Source organism: Anser anser (assembly GCF_964211835.1).
Source record: "Anser anser genome assembly, chromosome: 3".
Classification (NCBI taxonomy): domain Eukaryota; kingdom Metazoa; phylum Chordata; class Aves; order Anseriformes; family Anatidae; genus Anser; species Anser anser.
The window spans coordinates 95,647,079-95,668,184 of NC_139722.1; the positions used below are offsets into that span (position 1 = coordinate 95,647,079).

General features: G+C 37.6%; 1 protein-coding gene across 1 annotated transcript in view; it reads right to left on the reverse strand.

The window, feature by feature from the left end:
* LOC310896494 (uncharacterized protein) overlaps positions 1 to 21,106 on the reverse strand; it is a 175,842-nt gene that overhangs the window by 74,733 nt on the left and 80,003 nt on the right. The window contains exons 1-5 of the mRNA XM_083828837.1: positions 18,338 to 18,355; positions 11,564 to 11,641; positions 982 to 8,256; positions 768 to 894; positions 192 to 280 (exon numbers count right to left, since the gene is read on the reverse strand). Of these exons, the coding sequence (XP_083684963.1) occupies positions 192 to 251 (60 nt within the window). The 5' untranslated portion in view covers positions 252 to 280; positions 768 to 894; positions 982 to 8,256; positions 11,564 to 11,641; positions 18,338 to 18,355. Of the gene's footprint in view, positions 1 to 191; positions 281 to 767; positions 895 to 981; positions 8,257 to 11,563; positions 11,642 to 18,337 lie in introns of the transcript that reaches the window.

Below are 21,106 nucleotides of genomic sequence, written 5' to 3' on the forward strand. Positions count from 1 at the left end.
AAATAACATCTCACAGATACTTGCATTTTGAGCAGTAATCGGTAATCATAAAATATTTTACCTTAGGTTAGCATTAATGCTGCAAAAGTGATTAGCTATCTTCCTGCAATCTGCTTTGTTGAAGGACTACTGGTTCATCTCAGGCAGCAGAGGAGATAATGCAAAAAGCTGAAGTTCCTGCAGGGTCTTACCCCTCTTGGGCACTTCCGAGGTTGTTTCCTTGTGGTATCAGGTACACTATGGTATCCCATCTTCTTGTCCTTTCTTTCCAGGATGATACCTATATAATCATAAAATGGTTTAGGTTGGAAAGGACTTTGCAGTTCATCTATCTCCAGCTCCCCTGCCATGGATAGGGATAACTTCTACTAGACTGGGTTGCCCAAAACCCCATCCAACCTGGCCAAGGATGGATCATCCTATACCACCTTGCAGCATCTCAGCTGCATTTGTCTAGGGTAACATGCTAAAAGTAACCATGGAAATTCAATAGCTTTAAAATGCTACTCAGAGCAGAGACCACCAAGAGCAGTTATGTCTGGTTTACTGAAGCTGGCTTGTAAAATCACAGCCATTTCCCCAAACAACTATTAAACACACAGATGACAAATTCTGCTGTGCATTATGTTGCCTTTCTTAGTGGGTGCTGTGCTGCCTTCTTGGCATGTAAAAAGCCTCCCCACTCCTCCACTTGCTTAAAGCACATAAGAACCAAACCCCACGTGAATGTGTGCATGGTCGTGGTGGTGGGGAGAAGATGAACTAACCTGCTGGGTTCCGGTTCCTGACCTGCACCTGTGTCTTCTGGCCCCACACTTGGAAACTATTGATTGGTCTTGGGCAGCAGTAGTCCTAATCAAGCTGAGGTGCTTCAAAGCTGCAGAAAGGATCTGTCTGGAGACAAGAAAATTTTCAAGTAGCATGTTCACTCTTAGAGGAGTTACATTTGGTCACAGGTGCAAACAATAACAAAACACCTACAGGATTTATTCAGCTCCAACCGAAGTCCAGTTTAGACATTAACTTGACCAAGATGAGAATTTAACATTAGTTTGTAAATATGTAATAAATCAAATTGTGTCCTTCTTCCCCTCCTTCATGCAACATGCAGCTAATTTCAGTACCTGCCAGACAGTGATTATAAAACAAAGTCATACACACTTTACTATGAGAAATAGGAAATTTTCACTGAAATAATTTCTGAGATATAGGACAGCATATAATGACTATCAGCTCTTCAATGTGCTCTTGCTTAGGCAGGTTAGGAATGTCGTACCATTGTGAAGTTTTCCACAGGAACTCAGAGAACTAGTTTTGGGAGCAGATGTGCTTTTATGGTTGATAGACATTTGTCTTCTAATTTTTTTTTACCCTCTGATGTGTAATACCAACCAATACATGAAATAGAAATATTTCCAATTAATTTTCTTTTCTCCTAAAAAAAAGTTCAGATCAAATATGGTGTTGAAGCACAGCAACACAACAAAGCTTTGCCAAGCATAACAGTCAGTCTTTCAAGGTACATTTTTCTTTAGTGATTTTTCTGCAGCCAAGAATAAAATTAAAAGAATGAGAGGAAGACGGAGAGGGGGAATTAGTACATTTGACTCAAATATAAACAACCCACAAAATATGTTACTCATCAGGCAGATTCCCATCATCCTACTTATCATCTTGGGGCAGACTACATGTGGTTTCTCCACAGATGTGCAGGATAGAGAGGAAGCTGTTCTAGGACTACACACAACAGTAACTCTTTGAGGACATACAAATGGGATCTAAGAACCATCCTAGCAAATGCTGTGACTCACAGCATGCTGTGTTTCACACAGCACACAATTAAATTGTGGTGCTCATTGACACTGGATGATGTAGAAACCATAGTGGATTCAGAGAAGGATTAGATACTTTGGAGATGATAGATCCTTTTCTGGTTATTAAATATGATGATCAAGATGAGCTTATTTCAAAAACTTTCTCGGCTGCTGACAGGATCTGGAAGGAAGCTTGGGGAGGGAACACAGGTTATGTGCTCTGGTCTTAAAGTTTTCCAAAGTAAAACACAGCATCACCAAGAGGACATGTGGCCAGATGGGCTGCTGGTCAGACATAGCTCTATGGCTAGGTAGAAGAAATCAATTAGTCTTTTGTTTATTATCTTCCACTATTCACTGCCATTTTAGATTGCACTTTCTTCTTGCTCTGGGTGTGGGAAAAGTTTAACTATCAGTAAGGGGTTATCAGTTCTCTATCAGTTAGCTATCAAAGGCTATCGCTTCCAGGCCAGAAACTTTGATAGAGGCAAGAGGGCTTTACCAGCAGAGTATCTGAGATAACAGTGATACATGCAGGGTTGTACCCAAAGCTTTTTGTTTTTTGATATGCAGATAGTGGCTTTAATTTAAAAAATCCTAGGTATTTTTCATCCTAAATGTAAAGAAATAAAGTTAGACGATAGCACTGAATTTAAATTCACAACATTGAAGTGAATGAAAGTTTTTTCAGAAGCTCTTAAAAGTTTACGCTTTTTGCGCTTATACCTGCTAGTACTACATGATTGGCTTGTTAATATAACTAACTCACTAGCAGCATTCACATTAATTTTCACCTTTTACTATGTAATGGTAGTGCTATTTATTAGCCAGACAGACCATTTTTAGTAGTGTTATAGGAACAGAGTGTGCATTACACAACAGAACTGAGTTACACCTGCAGCTGACCATTTCTATATTTGTGGCTGTCTGACATCTGTAATTAATGGCAAATGGAAAATATATATATTTTTTTCCTTTGGCTTAGCAATTATTTTTTTTCATGCTTTAAAAATAAAAGTGAAGTGAAATACCTGGCATTAATTAGGGGTTTAAAATATTTGCAAGTCTCTTGCCAAGGTGCCCTGGAGAAACAGAATGGATCCTTAGGGCAGTGCACAGGAAAGAAATCGTTAGCCAACTTCAACTTTCACTGGAAAACTTGACTAGAAAAGCCCAGATTACATTACAGTTTAATTTGTAATCGTATCCAGCGCCTTTCACTTCAAGTCTCAAGAACTACAGCCTTTCATTGTATGGGTATAACTTTAAGATGGGGAATTTACCATGTATTCTTAACAGATGATCAGATGTTTTGCAAAATTTATAACAGCCTTATGGATTTCAAAGTTGAATGAAGTTAAGTAACCATCTCTATGCAGTAATGTTTATCTCACAGATGTCAGTGAATTATTGTCAACATATAGAGCCTATTTTTTCTCCTCTTTCTTTCCCACCAATTATGCTACAATATCAGTCACAATACAAAGAAATAAATTGAAACACAATTGAAATTCAGGCCATTGTGTAAAATTCTTATCACTTAGAGATTTTTTTTTTAATTAAAAAAATAAAAAATATTACTGTAGGTAGTCACTGATAGGCTTGACTAAAAAGATACAATGATAAAGAAAGGGATTTTGACAAAATAAGATCAAATTGCTTATGGCACACTTGCAGACAAAGTAAATACATATTGAGGTAGACTCTTTTGGAGCAAGTAACAATCAAAAAAAAACAAACAACCAAAAACACAGCCATTTGAAACAAAGGTGGAGACATGGACAGTAGTCTGAGAACAATTAAACTATTTTGACTCAGGACTGAGCTTTCTTTTTTTTTTTTTTTTTTTTTTAGGAATCCTTGATTGGGTGCGAACAAAATTCTGTCCAGATTTCATGGAAAAATATCACGCTGATTCAATTTGCTTGATTTCTTTCTTCTTATATTCAGTCAGGGACATTTAAAAAAAATAAAATTTGGTTTGTAGGCTCTTCTCTGTTCCATGCAAAGGGGAAATCACAATGTGAAAAAAGCCATAGTGAACATGGCTTTCATGAGGAGAAAAGCGAAGGCTTTTTTTTTTTTTAAATGAAGAACTGTGTTCTTTCTATGACACTACTTTTGGTACGCTTCAGATAAATTCATTTCAGAGAGGCCAGACAGAAGTTTATCCATAGTGCTTGAGAGAACCCAAAACACTTGAACTGAACAGAATTTCACATCAGTTCTGCAATATCAGCTTTTAAAATGAATCTCCCAAACCTCTGTGTTTGGTTTCACTGTTTGAAATTACCAAGATATATTCTTCCCAGAGGCAAAACTAGGGGGAATTTCCTATTCTCAAATTCTTCTGCTATTCAGCAAAGAACCTACTGACAAGACATATATCACCCTCTGCCCCTATATCACCCCTAGCTGTCGATACTACAGAGATTGTAGTTTAACACAGCCATTGGTCTTTCAATCACACAATGATTTACAAATAAGTGAAATGAAAAAGAACAGAGGAATATCCAGATTAATTGTTCCTCAAAGTTAGTAAATACCATGTTTGTCCTTGTGCTCTTCATTTTAATGAAAGACATCGAGTGAAAATGCATTGGCTGGATTTTAATTTCAGCTGTTCATAAACAGCATTTTTAATGACGGTTTTAGTGTATACCTTCGTATGAAAGATTTTGTTGCCATTCTAATACATGAGAAAAGTATCACTTTCCATCAGCTTCCTTTTCATGACTTCACATAGACACACCAAAGGGAAACATTTACAGCATGGTATGGGGATTTGATAGACAAGGTATTATCAAAGCTAATCATAATGTAATGAATGGAAATTCTGCCTTCAGCTCATCCTGATGGGGCTGGCAGTAGGAGTGATTCTTTTGTTACCTTTTTGTTGTTTTTCTTGAGGACATTCTTGTGGGTGCAATTAAATTGGTGCCAAATTACCTGAAATAATTTGTGGTTATTAAACAAACCACTCAGCATTCTCTGATGTGGAAAGTGCATTGTTCCCTGGCATTCCATAGGCCTGCATTTTTTTTTTTTAATTTTTTATTTTTAGGAGAAATTGTCGTAACTGATTATGAAAATAATGCTTTGTGTATGTTCTCTCTTGGGTGGTGGAGAAAAAGACTAAGCCATGTCACAAAACTGCACATATGATCTACAGCTGGCATGTCACATTATAACCAAACAAAAACGACCTCATGACTTACAAATGTTCTTTAAGGAGGCATTGCTTGCAAGGTTAATGGTAGCAGATGATGAAAAAGACAAGATGCAAACCATCATTCTATTTCTCTGACACTGAATAATGTGGAAGTGTTGTATTTGTATAGTCTGATTCTCCATTGGGTATTTACTCATATTTACCCTATTTCTAGAGCTAGAATTCTCGAACTGCCAATTATTGCTTTGTAGTTTGCTGGAACGGGAGACCTTTGGAACTTTGCTATCTTTGCACTCAGGTGTTTGACCAGCTGGTTTTTGTAACATATGAAGGACTCACTTGTCCAAAACAACGTGCATATTGCATTTTTTGTTGTTCATTTGTTTTTGTTTTAATATATGCAGAGTTAAACTAATAAATTATACTATTTCTTCGCATAAAACCTGCCTTTCTTGGTCTTTCAGTGAATAAGGATTCTGTATCTGTACTCATTCAAGTATTCTTCATCAGTTACGTATGACAGTTGCTTATGGTTCCTACTGCTTGGTCTTTTGGTTATTTAGCTATCAGATTTCTTATTCACAAGGGTCTTACCATTTCCACTGTATTCACTGAAGAATTTGATACCCACCAGTTTACATTAGTTAGGGCAAACTGAGGCATGTCTACATTGGCCAGTCATCCCATATATCAGGACTAACGTCTTTCCTCATTTGTATTGGTCTGAGCCACATGTAACTTGGCCAGTATCAATGGCACGAAGTCAATATAAAACTCATATAAATGAGAGAAGAACCAAAAGCATGTGTTATCTTGCGGTATTTCTGGGGCAACTCCATTAGTTTCAGTATTTGAATCTGGTTTACACTAGTGCAGAAGAGAATTTAAAAAATGCCCCACTTTAACTCATTTGACTGCTTGACACAATTAACTGGGAAATCCCAGCTCGTCTGTCAGATTCTTTTGACATTTCCCATAGGAAGTATCCATTTTAACACAGTCAATACCTTTCCTAGACACTTGTCAATCTGTTTGGCCAAACAGCTTTTACACAGTCAGCAGATTAAGATGTAAAAGAAGCAAACCGAGACCTCTTCAGGTACTTTCTTTCCACAAACAATGTACAATGCTTAATTTCCTACCAGGAAATTATAGCGTCTACTGAGATTTCAAAATCTGATTAGTTTCAGAGGCTTGGGTTTTTTAAAAACCTGTAATTCAAAATAAAGATATAAACATTGCAACCGCCCTATGCCTGAAATCTGGAGAAACCTGGTTACTGCAGCCCCTTTGGGGAAAGAATGGGACCCTTTAGATTTTTACTGATAAGGTATGAATAACATTCTCATAAAGCTCAAAGATTGCCCAGATATACACATTTAAAATAATTATGGTAATTAAATAGAGTTGCAAGCAGCTATAGCTCCAGGCAACACCAGTTAAATGTAAAGAGAAAACATCTTCTGCATATGTTTGTGATTTATGTAATTACATGCTTCTACAAGCTACACACCATTCATTGGCAAACAGCCATATCTTCTTTCATTACAATTTAGCCACAGTAAGTAACATACTTCGTCTGTTTGAAAAGCTTCACTTAATAATGCCACTGAGGATGCATACAACAACACTGTGGAGCAAATGTGAAAAAATTAAATGTCATTTGGTTGTGTTAAAAATAGCCTTTGTGGGCCTGTTTCTGACGTAAATCATGAATGACTCCATTTTAGACAACTAAATTACACCTTGTGTCAGTGAGAAATGAATAAAACCCAAGGTGTGTTTCATGTATGAGATTATGCGTTTGCTCTTGAGAATTGCTGTTTTTCTGAATATAGTAATTTTGGAAAATTAATCTGTACCAGGCCATTCTGAGGCAAGTCCTTACCAAATTCAGTGGGAGGATAGCAAATTAAAATGTTACCTGAACAAAAACAGATTTAAAACTCAAGAGTTTACCCAGTGTACAGGCTTCCCTTTGCTAACAGAATCACAGACAAAGGATTCCCCGAATATTTCTGAGATGAAGCCTCTGGACTCAGTCACTACAAACTTTTAGTCAAACTCCAATTAAAATTTTCAAGGAGCTAAGAAGAAAAATGAAAATAAAAGTTTTATGTACATATTTTTATACTCCATCAGACTTTCAAATTTCTTACCATTCCTGGCATACAATTATGAGTCCATACAATTAATGTCAAGCAAGTTTTTGTGATTATTGTCAAGAAAGTTTTTCTTCAGTTTAGTCACCTTGCTCTTATTCCTTTATACATTGTATTTTCTCAGCTGAACTAGTTCCACCAGATACAACTAATTTTGAAGTCCCTTGTAAAGTCTAGTTTGTTTGTACGAAAGAGCTATACTAACTGCAAGAAACTGTTTCAATACTACAGTGGGAATGCAAATGAGAAAAAATATGTTTAGTTACTTGTAAAAAACAATGTGGTTGTAAGAAATCTGCTGTGGCTGTAAAATTACATACATTTCATTAATAAATCCGGTATTTTGCTTATGCAGTTGTTTTTCCATCTAGGAGTGCAATTGTGTGTGAACTATTTAGCATTTTAAATTGCATAAGATGCTAAAGCTGTTATTTTGGAAAATATTTCTAAGTAAAAGTATTCTCAACCACACATGAAAAAGTGTCTAAGTACACAGTTAAAAGATACATTATATACATTACATTTACTGTGTACAGTAATACTCTCATATTACTAAAGTGCAATGTCTGGGACTGACTTGAAAATATATTTCTGCTCTGCCAGAAAATACACAATGAATATGTTATGAATATTTAGTGCTTTCTAGACTCTGTCATTCCAATGCCAATGTGCTGTAGTTTATAATATACTCTCGGGCTCTTTACTGCATCTGTTAAGGATTTCAGACCATGATTTTTTGCTGTCAATCTCTGTCCCAGCCACACTGTTGAAAGTGAAGAAACTGAGCACATAGGGCATTGAAAGGCAGGGGTCCCTGTCCACCTTGGAAGGGAGTGACCTGAACCCAACCCTCTGAAAACACTTCTCTGTTCTCATTGCTAAACTCCAAAGCAGCTCTACAGAGCCAATCTCTCTCTTCTGCTCATGCAATAAATAGTTATTAGTTTTCAAAGTACATCATATTCAACAGAGAATAATGTGAACATTTCCCCACAGAACCATCACTACTCTCTGGTTTAGAATATTTACCTATGAAGGGAAGAGCCAAGGCTCAATCCTGGATCCAAATCACCCTGGACTTGAGACCTGCACCTGAATCTTTCATACTCTGGGACCAGGAAAATCTAATCAGAATTTGCACATTACCGTGGAGGAAAACAAAAACAAAAACAAAAAAAACACCACCAAACCAAACCAACCGACCGACAGACAAACAGGACAAGATAAAACCACCTTTAGTTAAGGTAATTTCTTAATATTCTTGTTTCTGTAACTTCTAGGTATTTTCCCAAATTTGGGCTGAGTTGGAGGGAAAAAGGTGATGCTGACTTAATTATTCCAACTGACAGCTGGGTATGTCACAGCTCACAGTGAAAAGCAGGAAGATGAATAACCTGGCCTCATAGAGGACTTGTTTTAGGAGGATGTTAGAAGCTGCGTGAAGGCAGCAGTGGAAGGGTGTGCTGTAGCTCAACCACCACAGGCCACCCCTTAGGATCATCTGTGGGTATAGGAGTCACTGTTATAGCCATATCACTGTTCTATGATGATCTTAGAAAGTTATACTAGAAACAAAGTAGACTATATCATTCTGCACATTTTAAATCAAGATTATAAGTAAGCTATAAGCATGATCACCCAAGACTAAACCATTCAGTAGCAGGAACTTACTTTTTCCACACTGTGTTTGTAAAGTACAATGTGGCTTTAGTCTGTGACTGACACAATAAAAGTGTAACTGAAGGTCACAATAAATTTAATTGGAGTCACGTCTATAATGTGTGCTTGGAGTGTTTGTACTCCTTATCTGCCAGCCCACAGAACATGGGGTTACATGTTTAAGTAACATCTGTTACTTAAAATTTCTGGTGCTGTAAGGGCTCAGATGTGCCATAGTATCAGCTCTTCCCTGTGGCACTACAAGACACTGCTCGTGGGAGAAGGATGGAGACCTGGTATACCTAGAGTTCATGGCAACACTGCAGCAGTCAGATCATGTCTGAAAAGTTAAGCACCTTAAAAGTTATGGAAAAAGAAGAACTGAGGATAAGATTTTCAAATATAGTAAGAGAAATAGGACTTTAACAAGATTTAGATGCTGAAGATTTTTAAACCTTTATGAAAATTGTAGCTAAGAAGAATAAAGCTTTGTGACACCTTTCTCTAAATCTTTCAGAAAAGAGAAAATTGTGAACAGGTGTGAAATCATGACAGGTCAAAGCCTCCATGAACATCCTGAGCAGTTCCAAACAAACACGGCCATCTCCATTTCCAACCTGAGGGGAAGTTTCTGGATAAGGAGCCTGGAAAGTGAAGTAACACTCACTGTGTCTCAGCTGGCTTCCAACTTGCAGATGTTGGCCAGCAGAGAACCCCAAGGCTGGAGCTCACAGGCCCTAAGTGACCTATTGTTTTCTTAGTGGGGACCACTCGCTGCTGGATTTTGACTCCAGGAGACAATAAGGGTCTGATAGCCTTGAGGGCACATTGCCATGGTTTTGTCTCTGTTGCCCAGGAGAACGGCAGTACTTTATTTTCTGTTTTCTTTTTAACTTTGGTCTGCTATAACATTTTACTAAATCTCTGGGGATCTGAGTAATCAGGGACTTTCTGTAAATTAAGAAAGTAGATAAATAGAGGCTTTTAAAAAGGCATTTCCCCATCATTCTTTCTAAAGGAAAGCAGGTGTTTGGCTCAAAGGGACTTGTTCTCTTGATAGTGCAGTAGGAGAGTAAAACTGCATTGTCCCCTAAAGCAAAAATAAATAACTTCAGAAAACATGAGAACTGAGCCCTTGGTGAGGAGGTGAAATGGGTGTCCACCCTCTTGAACTAATTTATAACACCAAAGATGTCAAGTGACATGCTGAATGAAGAAATGATTTGTGGCTGAGAAAAGCTTAGCAGAGATCCCAGAGGCTTGGCCAAAGGCAACTGCATCTTGATAGAAGTGATTGACTGCCAAAATAAAGCCTACTGTTAAGAATCTCATCTGGGAAAAGGGAGAGAGCTGCCTTTTCCAACTGTGGCCCCAGTTATCCATAGTCTTTGCCAGACTGTGCAGCCAGGATGAAAGCATGCCAAGCATTTAGCCTGTTCACTGCGTGCCCTTTGGAAGGACACACAAATCTTAAGGAAAGGTTTCAGGACTTTAAATACATCACAAACAAAATAGCATCAGCAGTACAACTTCAGAAAGCATGCAACAAACTGATGTCTAGCTCTTCAGGCACTTGGCACAGAGTGAAATTTTACACAGAGGTTGTTTAAAACTTGGAGCCATGTGCCTACTTTATCTGCAAAGCTTCCTTGCCTTCTTATTCTTCTAAGAACCCTAATGTGTACAATCAGAGTTTGTAATTCTCATGGGAGAGGCAACAATATCATAGCCAGTTTATACAATTTATACCAGCCATGCCAGAATACACATTCTGGTTTAAACTGGTGGTTACCACACAGAATAGACATCTAATTCCTGAGTGAGATTGCCACCTTGGGAGCCCAACCCTCAGAGCACACAAATAGGCAGCTACACTGCTTTATTTTAATGGTGGATCAGCCTGCTGGATCAAGGCCGTGGGATGCTCTTTGTCATTCACATGTCCTCCTGCAATTAGAACAGCAAAGAGGTATTGCAACACAGCACAAAAACACGTCCTGCAATTCAGGTTGCAAGGTGTGGAAAAAAGATGTCAGCAGTGATATCAAATTGGCAGCTGTGTGATGTGGTGATTCTCTATCTAATGAAAAAAAATAAATTAACAAGTTAATATTTTAAAGTTAAGGATCTAACAATTCCAGTTCAGAGGGCTATGATTCAGCCAAGAGTAACATGTTGCACACCAGAGGAATTTAGTCTTTGACCCGATTAGATGCTGGAATCATCCAGTTGCATTTTACGTGTGAAACTTCACACAACCCTAATTATTGAAGCCCTGAAGAAAAAGGCCAGAGGTGTTACAGAGCTAGCAGGTGTGAAAAAAGTCAGAGGTATGGGCTCCTTGTATTACTCCCTGCCTCCTGAGAAAAAATAGGTCAGAAATGATATACACTTTCATGAGAAGACTTTCTAAAGGTGAAAGGCAGTGGAAAGAGAGAGATTTTCTGTCTGAATCCTACCTGCGACTATGAAAATCCCCCCTTTGTCTGGAGTTAACAAAACACTTAAGAACCTAACAAAATATTTTAATTATGATATTTGGGAAATTACTCAGAAAGATCTTGTTGTTGCTGTTGAGAGCAACTCATTTTCTAATGATGTCTAACAATAGCACAGAAAAAGGTAATTAATACAAATGTTAGTAGAGGAAGGAAAAAAAAAGCCCAGAGTTAAATGCACTTAAGTCAAGAAACACTAGGCAGTCTCCATACAAAAATGCCGACTGTCTCGTACTATATGATTAGAGAATAACAAACCTAGTCCCTGTACTTCAGAGTGGGAAAAGAGTAATCCGAGCAACTGCAGAACCCATCCTGGCTATTATTCAATAACATCTGAGAAAAAAAGCAAAAAGAAGTAAGGTTAAAATAAAGACTACTGAAGGTAAAAGGAAAACAGAATAAAACACACTTGAGGTGTGCCAAACATAGATGACACAGTAACTCTTGCAACATACTTTGATAAAATACCTTGGTCTACCTGAAGGTTTCAAAGGAAGACATTAGTTTATTACGAAAAAGGTGAATATAGCAGCATTTCAACAGTTATAAGAAACTCAGTGATGAGTCATCATACCAAAAACACAACTAAAAGATTGGAAGGTTATTAGATGATCACCTAAAAGGCTATTAGCTTGGAACAAGATGTATTTAATACTTGTATTAATGACCTTAGTAACAAGCAACTGAAGTGATCTAATGAAGGTTAATGATCATACCGATTTGGGGAACCCTGCCCATGGTGAGGAAGGTAGGAGTATTGCACAGGAACGATCTTAACAGAATTCAGCCATGTAGGCTGCAATGTTATATCAACAAGGGGAAAACGGAGTTTCTCTTACAAGCTGAGACCATGATTTACGCAACAAAGGAGGAAAATGAGCACAGTTTTTTATTTGATCACAGACAGCACTTAAAAAGGCAAATGTAACCTCAGGAGGCTTCAGGCAAGGTAGAAAAGGGAATTATTAAAACTATTGCATCATGCCCTGGTACTAATTCACCTGAGGCTGTGCATATAAATTGTCATCACTGACATTTAATAAAGGTAAACTCAGACTGGAAAATGTACAGAGAAGGACTATTCAGATGATAAGAGCAACGGATAGCTTGTCTAATGAGAGACAAGTAGGGAAACTTGGCTTATTAGCTCAGCAAAATGTAGGCCAAGAGGGACTTCAATGTGCTCAATTATTTTATCAGTGCTAGGCAGCACAGAGAGCAAAGAGCTTGGCATAGCCATCAGTATGACTGGAAACTAGGAGAAAATTCCCAACTTCTGTGGCAGTGTGCTTCCAGCACAGCTTTCTAGCAGGGCTGTCCAGGCAAGAAGCTTTTTAAGGTTTAAGATGAAGAGCATTAGATTTATAAACAGGATTAGAGTGATGCTGTCGTCTGCTGCAGTGAGGGAGTAGGGTCAGTGAGCCATAGTTCTTGTTTTTGTCAGAGTTTTCTGATAATCAGATTCTCAAACCACACCCAGGGCTGTGGTCTGAGATCAGCAGCTACAGCACCAAGTGTCACTGTCACTACCCAGAATGCCAGAACAGATGCAGCAGAAGTCCAGAAATAGAGCAGATCTCTGATGTAACCCATAATACACACTGGATCAGAATATCTGATGCCAGACCCCCAACTGATATACACTGAATGCAAATAGCTCTCACAGACTTTGTCTACACTGTAAAGATTTGTGCAAAACTGTTTCCTTCACTTATTCTGATTTACTTTCCCTTCCTTGCTTTCCGCCTCCATCATTTTAGCCAGATCTCTTAATCTCACATTTTAATCACATTACGAGTAACACCAGTGCTTCTTTTGATTTCATGATGGAGGTCATCATTTTCCTCCAACATGTGAGATTAGAAGTCATAAAGGGCAAAAGGAGAAAGTTTACTATTGAAACACCAATGTGCAGAACAAACAATTAAGCAATGTAATTTGGCAACTCATAAGGCTGACTCAAACTGTATCTTTGAGTATTATGAGGGGGGGCACTGTAAGATGTTCTGATAGTAGGAATAATTATTTACACCAATATGTGAAAAACGTTGCAATTATATTGTTGCAAAAGTATTCATCTTACTAAATGGTTGTTTCATGGCCTCACTGCAAGAAATCGAATTCTAGCTCCAGTTTTCCCCAACAAGCTTACAAACTTACTGAAGACAATAACAGATACAAAATGCAGTGGAACGACCCTTTATTATGAACAGAGCAGCTTAAATAATTCTGTTCTGTTACAATTTTTTCCAGGACCCAAAAAGCCCTGCTCAAAAAAGTTGCTGCATTGTGCTGCCTGTGCTTTTCAGAAAAGTGCCTAGTGGGAATGAATGAGAGAAAAGAATGCTCAGGGTTGGTTTGGTTCAGAGTACGAATCAGGGGTCCTGCTAAACTTGAGGGACAAAGCTTGATCCAGTTATTCGCTTTGACCATTGGTTACATATGATGCCACAGAATTAGTACGATGCAAAGTTAAAGGGGCTTAGCTTAAACTATGTTTTCAAAACTGTCGCAGCCTTTGAAATGTCACTGTTTTATTCAGAGAGAGGATTAAGGAAAAGTTACTATTCTTTATACTGTTTTAAATACACTGGAAAGCTGCTTCAGAGCATCAAAACCCCTGCCTCAAGCACCCTGTTCTGTTTTATATTCCACTGAACTGTCCTGAGGTCCTTTGTAAATACAGAGATTTTGTATGATAAAGAATGAGCAACAAAATAAGACACTTGTTACCTAAGATATTGTTTGCTATATGTGTGACATTATTACTTTTACAATTTACATAGCCTTTATGGAAAAGTGGGATTCATTTCCTTTCCTAAGAAGGACAAGTAAAGGCAGAGAGAACAATCAATATAAATACAAGATTATTTGGCAGATATTTTTAAGTAAGCTTTCTGATAATTATCATATAACCCCAGGTTAAACTGAGGTTTCCTACAGTACATCTGGATGATCTGAATTCACAAGTTAACAAACGACATAAACACTGTATTTGGCTTATGATAGTCCGGTAACTTGCTGTTTACATCTTTGAAATAAATAGGAACACAAAATGCAAGTTTAGTTACAAGCAATGAACAAGTAAAGTTGCATTTCAGGATTTATACTTCTGGAAAATGTTTAGATTTTAAAATCATCTAGACAATGGAGAAAATTTTACGTTTTTTTCAGTGAACTACCAAAGAAGAAGCCAGGTGGAAAAAGTACCATCTACACATAATTATCAATCTAAAAAGCCAAAACACTTCAAGAGGTATGTGATATAGTGCATATTCATTCACATATTCTGAATGTAAAAATTCACACATGACTGAGCTTTCTGAAAAATCTTTCTTTTTGTTTCCACCCATTTTTGGCAAATTGGATCCATTTCAGTCAGTGTAAAGCACAGAATATGAAAAAATCTGAAGTGAGGCTCACACTAACTTCAGAATATTTTCTCCTGAATTTTTCTCAGCTGATACTGTATACCAGATTCAGAAATACAAGTAGGAAAACTCTGAAAAAAGTCAAACAGAAACTGTCTGCAGTGTTGTTTGTGATTTTCTTTGTAGTTTGTCAGTGTTTTGGTTTACAGTAGCTCCTTGAACGTTTTTAGCAATGCTCAGGAAAGGCTTTAGTTGAGATTTAAATCTTTCCTAGTTTTAAGGGGTAAAAAGGGGATCTTCAATCTGTCCAAATTGGTTGCCTTTCCCCCCTCCCCCCCCCCCCCCCCCCCAGATCATTGCAATTATTACTGTGTTGAACTTAAACACGCAATTTTAGCGTGAAGGTCTTAATACCTGTCAGGGCAACTAAGTAAATATCATATTGCTCAGCAGCTCCATGTCCTCCAAACTCTCCAAGCTTAAATAGCATTCTACATCTGGAATACGTGATTTCTGCCCTCCCCTCCCCCCCCCCCCTTTTTTTTTTGTTTAACTAAAGATATTGTGCCAATACTGCCATAAGTAACTGGTTAAAAAGTTTGACATGCAAACTTTAAAAAAAAAGTTGTTTTTTTTTTTTTTTTTCCGTAGCAGAACCAGAGAGAAAGAATAATCTGTAGTTGAATATTGGAACACCATATTTTGTGCTTTTTTTTAAAAGGTGTAAAACTTGTTTCACCACAAAAAGCTTCATTCCTCTGCAAATGACAACATGTCAGTTATTTCTACTTCACTGGAAATTCTTGTCAAAAGTGAAGAGCCATAGATGTAGATATATACATATATGCACACACACACTACACATTTAATTACATTATGTATGTTATTATATATAATATAAATATATTAAAAATGTGTTGTCTTTTGATTTAAGGGAAAATATCCTTCTTAAGAAAAAACACTGCTATTTCTGTGGGTCTAATCATAGTTTTCTTTAGGCATCCCATTAAAAAAGACAATTCTAATGTCGTGACCAGCCAAGAATTTCATAAGCCTCCACTATACAATAACCAGTCTGTACTTCAAGCAAGAACAGCATTAGAACTAGAGTCCTTATTTGTGAGAGGGAAAAAGGAAACAGGAATCTCTCCCACATTGTTGGGAATGTGATACAGGGGCCGAATAATCTTGTCTCCCTCTAACACAAGATACTCATACTCAATCCTTTATTGTCAATATTTAGAAAACAGAGGAAAGTTTTACTGGTGTTCTTTTGTTGGAAACAGTTAAACACTTGACAGCCTTTTAAAGTTTTAATTTTGATTTAATGCTGTCTTGTATCTGACTTATGACAGAATGTCAAAGAAATGCGCTTGAGGAACCCATTCTGACAATATCAAGACATTGCATCTAACTTTACAATACACTAATGGTTTGCAGACAACTTCTCCTCCTTTGTTTATTATGCAAGGAAGTGGCTGTCTTCTCATGGGACACTAGCCCATCTGTTAGACAGCCAGACAAGATCAGCAACAGAGCTGTTCTGTTAGATTAAAAATGGCAAGATCTTATTTTCTAGTATTGTTTCCTATATCTTGCAACGATGATTGACAACATTTCACCAAATTGGGTCAAAAACATGCCAGAAAGTTAAAAACGTACAAGGGCATCACTACGAAATATAAAGACACAAGACAACTGATTTGGCAAACTAGTAAGTCCACTGCAGAACTGTGCATTTAATAACACTGCATAGAAATGTATCTTAACTATAAAACAATAGTCTAACTGAAGGAAATAATTTGTTTTTCAGTTAAGAGATATTTATAAAGCACAGCTGGACAAGGATTTTAACAGAGGGTCACCCACAGCTAAAAGTCCTGAAAGAGAAGAGTCTTTTGGCAGCAATTGAGGTTTGAAAAGCTCAAATCTCTTAATGTGCGAGCAGAGCTGCAATCACTCTGTGAAACATCATTGTCTGAAAATAAATTATTTTCTTCATTTTCAGGAAGGAGAATATAATAAGGAAAGTAAAGATGACTGGACTCCATAAATCCTATTTTTCTTTTGTGAGAGTGAGAAAGTTGTTCAATATCTCTGTAATTTGTAAAAAGTTATTCAATCTCTCTAGTCATTTGTAACTGGAAGCACTGGTACTATTTTTCAGAGAAGTTTGGGGAACTGTATAAAAATCTCAAGGCAGCAAGATATCAGTAATGGATTGCACAAATATTTGACAAGGATTTATTGCAAATGTCATTAAGATGATACCTATTAACAGCAGAGTAAGAAATAAAAAGATGATGTGAGATCAACTCTGTAAAGACCTAATTTAAGAAACATCTAAACACAGGCTTGTCGATTCCTATCCAGAATCATGTTTTATCTTGTGCTCAAAAGCTTTTCTTAATAGTGATGTTTTTCTGAATAAGCCTCACACTCTCTAAAAGAGTCTTGAAAGTTTTAGAAACAACAGCTTGAAATTCATCTAACGTAACGTAACTCTCCATTTAATCTCTTCAGTGAAGCATGAGTGTGGGCAGCATGCTGTTGCTGAAAACTTTAACTCTTCCAGTTTTGAGCACTGTAAGTACTCAAAGGCTTATGGGAAATCAGGGTAAGATGAATACTTTCCATTTCCCAACAGGGTTAGTCCAGGAAAGACCGAGAGCTGATCTAATCCTTCTGAAACAGTCCAGCTGATGGTAACTGCTCAAAAGCATTAACTGGAAGAAGCCAGGTCCAGTGTGCATTATCTGAGCTTGATGCAATCTGTTATAACATTTACTTATAGTATATGAAAATTTCAGACAGAGAAGCTAAAGAAACTAGTTTATGAATAAAGAACAAAGATAAAAATACTTTCTTCAGGGCTTTGAAAACCAAACTGGAGAAAACTGCAAGAATTTAAATCCAGTATCTAACGGGAGGCAGTCTGGGTGCTCTTATTAATAGTGGGGACATAATCATCATATATAAGCAGTGATGTGATGGTCTACATGCTGCAGAATTTCAGCTGATAAATTAAAATCAAGCCATACTGTAGTCAGGACTCAACAGGTACCAAGGGAGGATGACAAGAGTAAGTAACTTTCCCGGTCCCTCTTCCTTCCTCCACTATAGATCCTATGTTCCTTTGCTTGTTTGTTTGTTTGTTTGTTTCCAGCTACAACTCCCTGACTGATCTTTCATTTGGGCAGTTCCCAAAGCACAGACCACAACCTCCCTTGAGTGTAATGAAGAGGAAGACAAATAAAGAGACGGTACATGACAAAACTACAGCTCCAATAGAACAGCAGACAAGCCAAAGCTTAAGATCATGGTGCTTCCCTAGACTAGGTCAACAAGCTGGTGCTTGCCATGAAAGTGTCTCAAAGTTAAATCATTATCCAGAAATATTTGAAATTCAGAGATGTTGTGTAGTCACTGTACCAAGCAGTAAGGGACATCAGAAACCTGGAACCTAAGCAACAGATGTGGAAGGAGGAGGCTGAAAAACAGGAACTAAAAGTACCCAGCTTAGTAAGAGTAAGACCCACCTGGATCATTAAGATTTCCCCAGAACAAACAGTAAGGCCATCCAAGTACTCTCCTGAAATCCAGGTGGATCTCCTGGTGTTATGACTGTGAGTATATATTTATACACATACACACCCACCTATTGCATAGACTTCAGGACATTCAGAATAGCTGTCAGACTTCTAGCTGCACTGAGAAACTCTGAGGGCGCAGGGGCTGAAGTCACAGGCTGCTCATGGCAAAGATGCAATTTGTGGAGAAAATAAATCCACCTGATAATTGGCAGAGGGTCTGTCAGCTGGTCACATATCTCACAGATATATAAAGATCCCTGAAAATTGAATCAATGCTTTTTTATTCTTTTCTTTTGCTATGAATAATGTAAGCAGACTTGTGTAGCCTTAAAGTATATGATTAACCATCTCAGTACTTTTGGTGTTAGCTGGGGTTTGAAATTGTTCCTGAAAGCACGTAACAGAACTAGCACAGACAGTAGTTGTTTCAGGATATAAGTACTTTTGGAATCAAGGCTTTGGCATCTCTTTCATCAGAAAACCTATTCTAAGGAATGCTGCTCTTATCTAGCAGATGTTCCACTAAAGAATTTGCTTTGTCCTTTGCAAAATATGGCTCAGAGCCCATATCCACTCCACGGTGGAGATAAGAGTGTAGTTTTTAAGGTAATGAGGGAAGTCTCTTTCCCCATAGAAAAGCTCTTTAGGAATCTTTGACTATGAAGAAATAAGCATTTCCCAGTGGGGATTTGGAATGTCATTTGTAAACAGTTCACATTTGTATGCAGTTTTTACTACATGAATTACTGTTTCCTTAACTGAAAGAGCAGAGTTGGGCTTATAAAAGTATAATTAAAAAAATAGCTGGGTAAAAAGTTTGCAAGAAATAGCTTGTTGAATGGATTTAATCCCTTTCTCTACTCAGAAATTATCTACAGTCAGTCTTTTGTTATGAATTCCTTCAGTACTCCTCTTTGTTAGTCAGAAGTTTTGTGCAAACAAATTTCTCCCCACTCATTGCACTCCAAATGCTGACTGTAAGTGTTCTCTTTAGTATTTTAATATGTTCACCGCTTGATAGGTTCAAGCTGTGCAATTGGGTGTCTAAGTCACATGGTGTTGTTTATGTTCTCAGAATCCTTTTGCCCCTAATGATTTTCATATGGCCGAGACATAAATTTTGTTTTATGATTAAATGAAACTTGGCTCAGAGGAGCCAAAATTAATTTTTCAGGAGCATTTTGTACAAACAAAACTCCACTGACATAAACACATTAAAAAGGGTCTATGAGCACAGCCAGAGTAAAAAAATCTATTTAGAAGATGCCAAAGTGCTAGAAATGTTTTGTCCTAACAGATCCAATAGCCATTTTTTTTCCCTTCATCAGTCCCTAATACTATAGTCATTGTAAACTTCCTCAATTAAGTACGAGTCTGTATGTAATACTATCATCATTTAAACTTTCATATATAGCAATTTTACTGAAAACTTGAAGAAGAATATAGTTTCACACCACTGTTTGTGCGTAAATATTTCCAGGGCCAGCTGTCAGTCTGCCAACTGTATACAATAAATAATTTGTTATTTCCACTCTCCTAGGAAAGCAGTTTTCTTTAAAACAAACCTTCACAATATGTGTTGTTTGCTACCATTTCAAGGCCTGCTACACCAATGGAAAAGAATGTGCTAAATGTAGCATTATCATGCAGGTCAGGCAGGGCAGCCCCGTACACATTTTCCCACAATCTCTGCTCATTAACATCTAGTTCCCCCATTGTGCAGATTTTTGGCTCTGTTCCATCAGAGCAGAGAAGAAAAATGTTTACAATATGCAAACTTGGAGGGACAAAAAAAAAAAAAGCTTTGAAACGTCAGTCCTTTGGGATGAAAAGTTTCAAAGGGGAAGGTAAGTCAAAGGTTACTAATGGGATGTCTGCAACACCTGCTTTTAGTGGAGGTTTCATAAACAAGCTTTACTTCTCAAGAACAGCTTGGCCTAGACAAAATACCAGCTAAAATATCTGTGGCTAGCTTGAGCAGCCTGGTACCCATGAACAGAAAAGGTCAGGTTTGTTATATCCTAACATGGCCTCTCACCCTACTTTTATTGATAAAATGAGATTGCCTCAGCAGCCAGCATTGCTTTTCACATCATAAGGCTGAAAGCACCGGCAGCCTCTGCAGGGGAGGAGGAGGAAGGTGACGTTCAGTGTCACTGTTGCAAAAAGCCCTGCTAAGTGAGGAAGAGCCAAACTGTCGCACATGGGAACAAGTTTTTCAAACTTCAGAAGTTTCCCAGCTCTGCTAAATAGCCCTCATGAGGCACTTTCAGTTATCATGAGCAAGTTTCACAACAATCATAACTCAGAGACTTCCAGTACTATCTTTCCCCTGAAAGAATTAATGCATATTTCTAAGATTTTAACATGATGAAGCAGGCAAGAGAAGCGAAATCCTGCTAATATTTATTACAAAACTTTAACCCATACAAATGTCTTTTATCCACAGAACATATGTGAAACTGAAAAGCAATACCTTCATCTCACAGGCAGTGACTGAGGGACGAGGCTGAGTAAAATACTTGTCCTATGGCAGAGAGATCCTCAAGCAGAAACAGCATCCAAGTCCCCAGAGACAATTTCTGGCCTCCCCTTGAGACACCACCCTTCTCGTCCAGGGAAAACGGGCAGTAGGTTCTACAAAAGCACAAAAATATTGAGTTTTAATACAGAAGTAAGCAGAAAGCAGTAAAATAGACAAGGCCACAAACTGGTGTTTGGGTCTGATTGCATGTAAAACCTGTAACCCATAAAACTTCCTAATTTCTATATCATGGAACTAATTACATTTACACAAAATTGGTATTGAAACAGCAAAAGAGAGAAAATTTTCT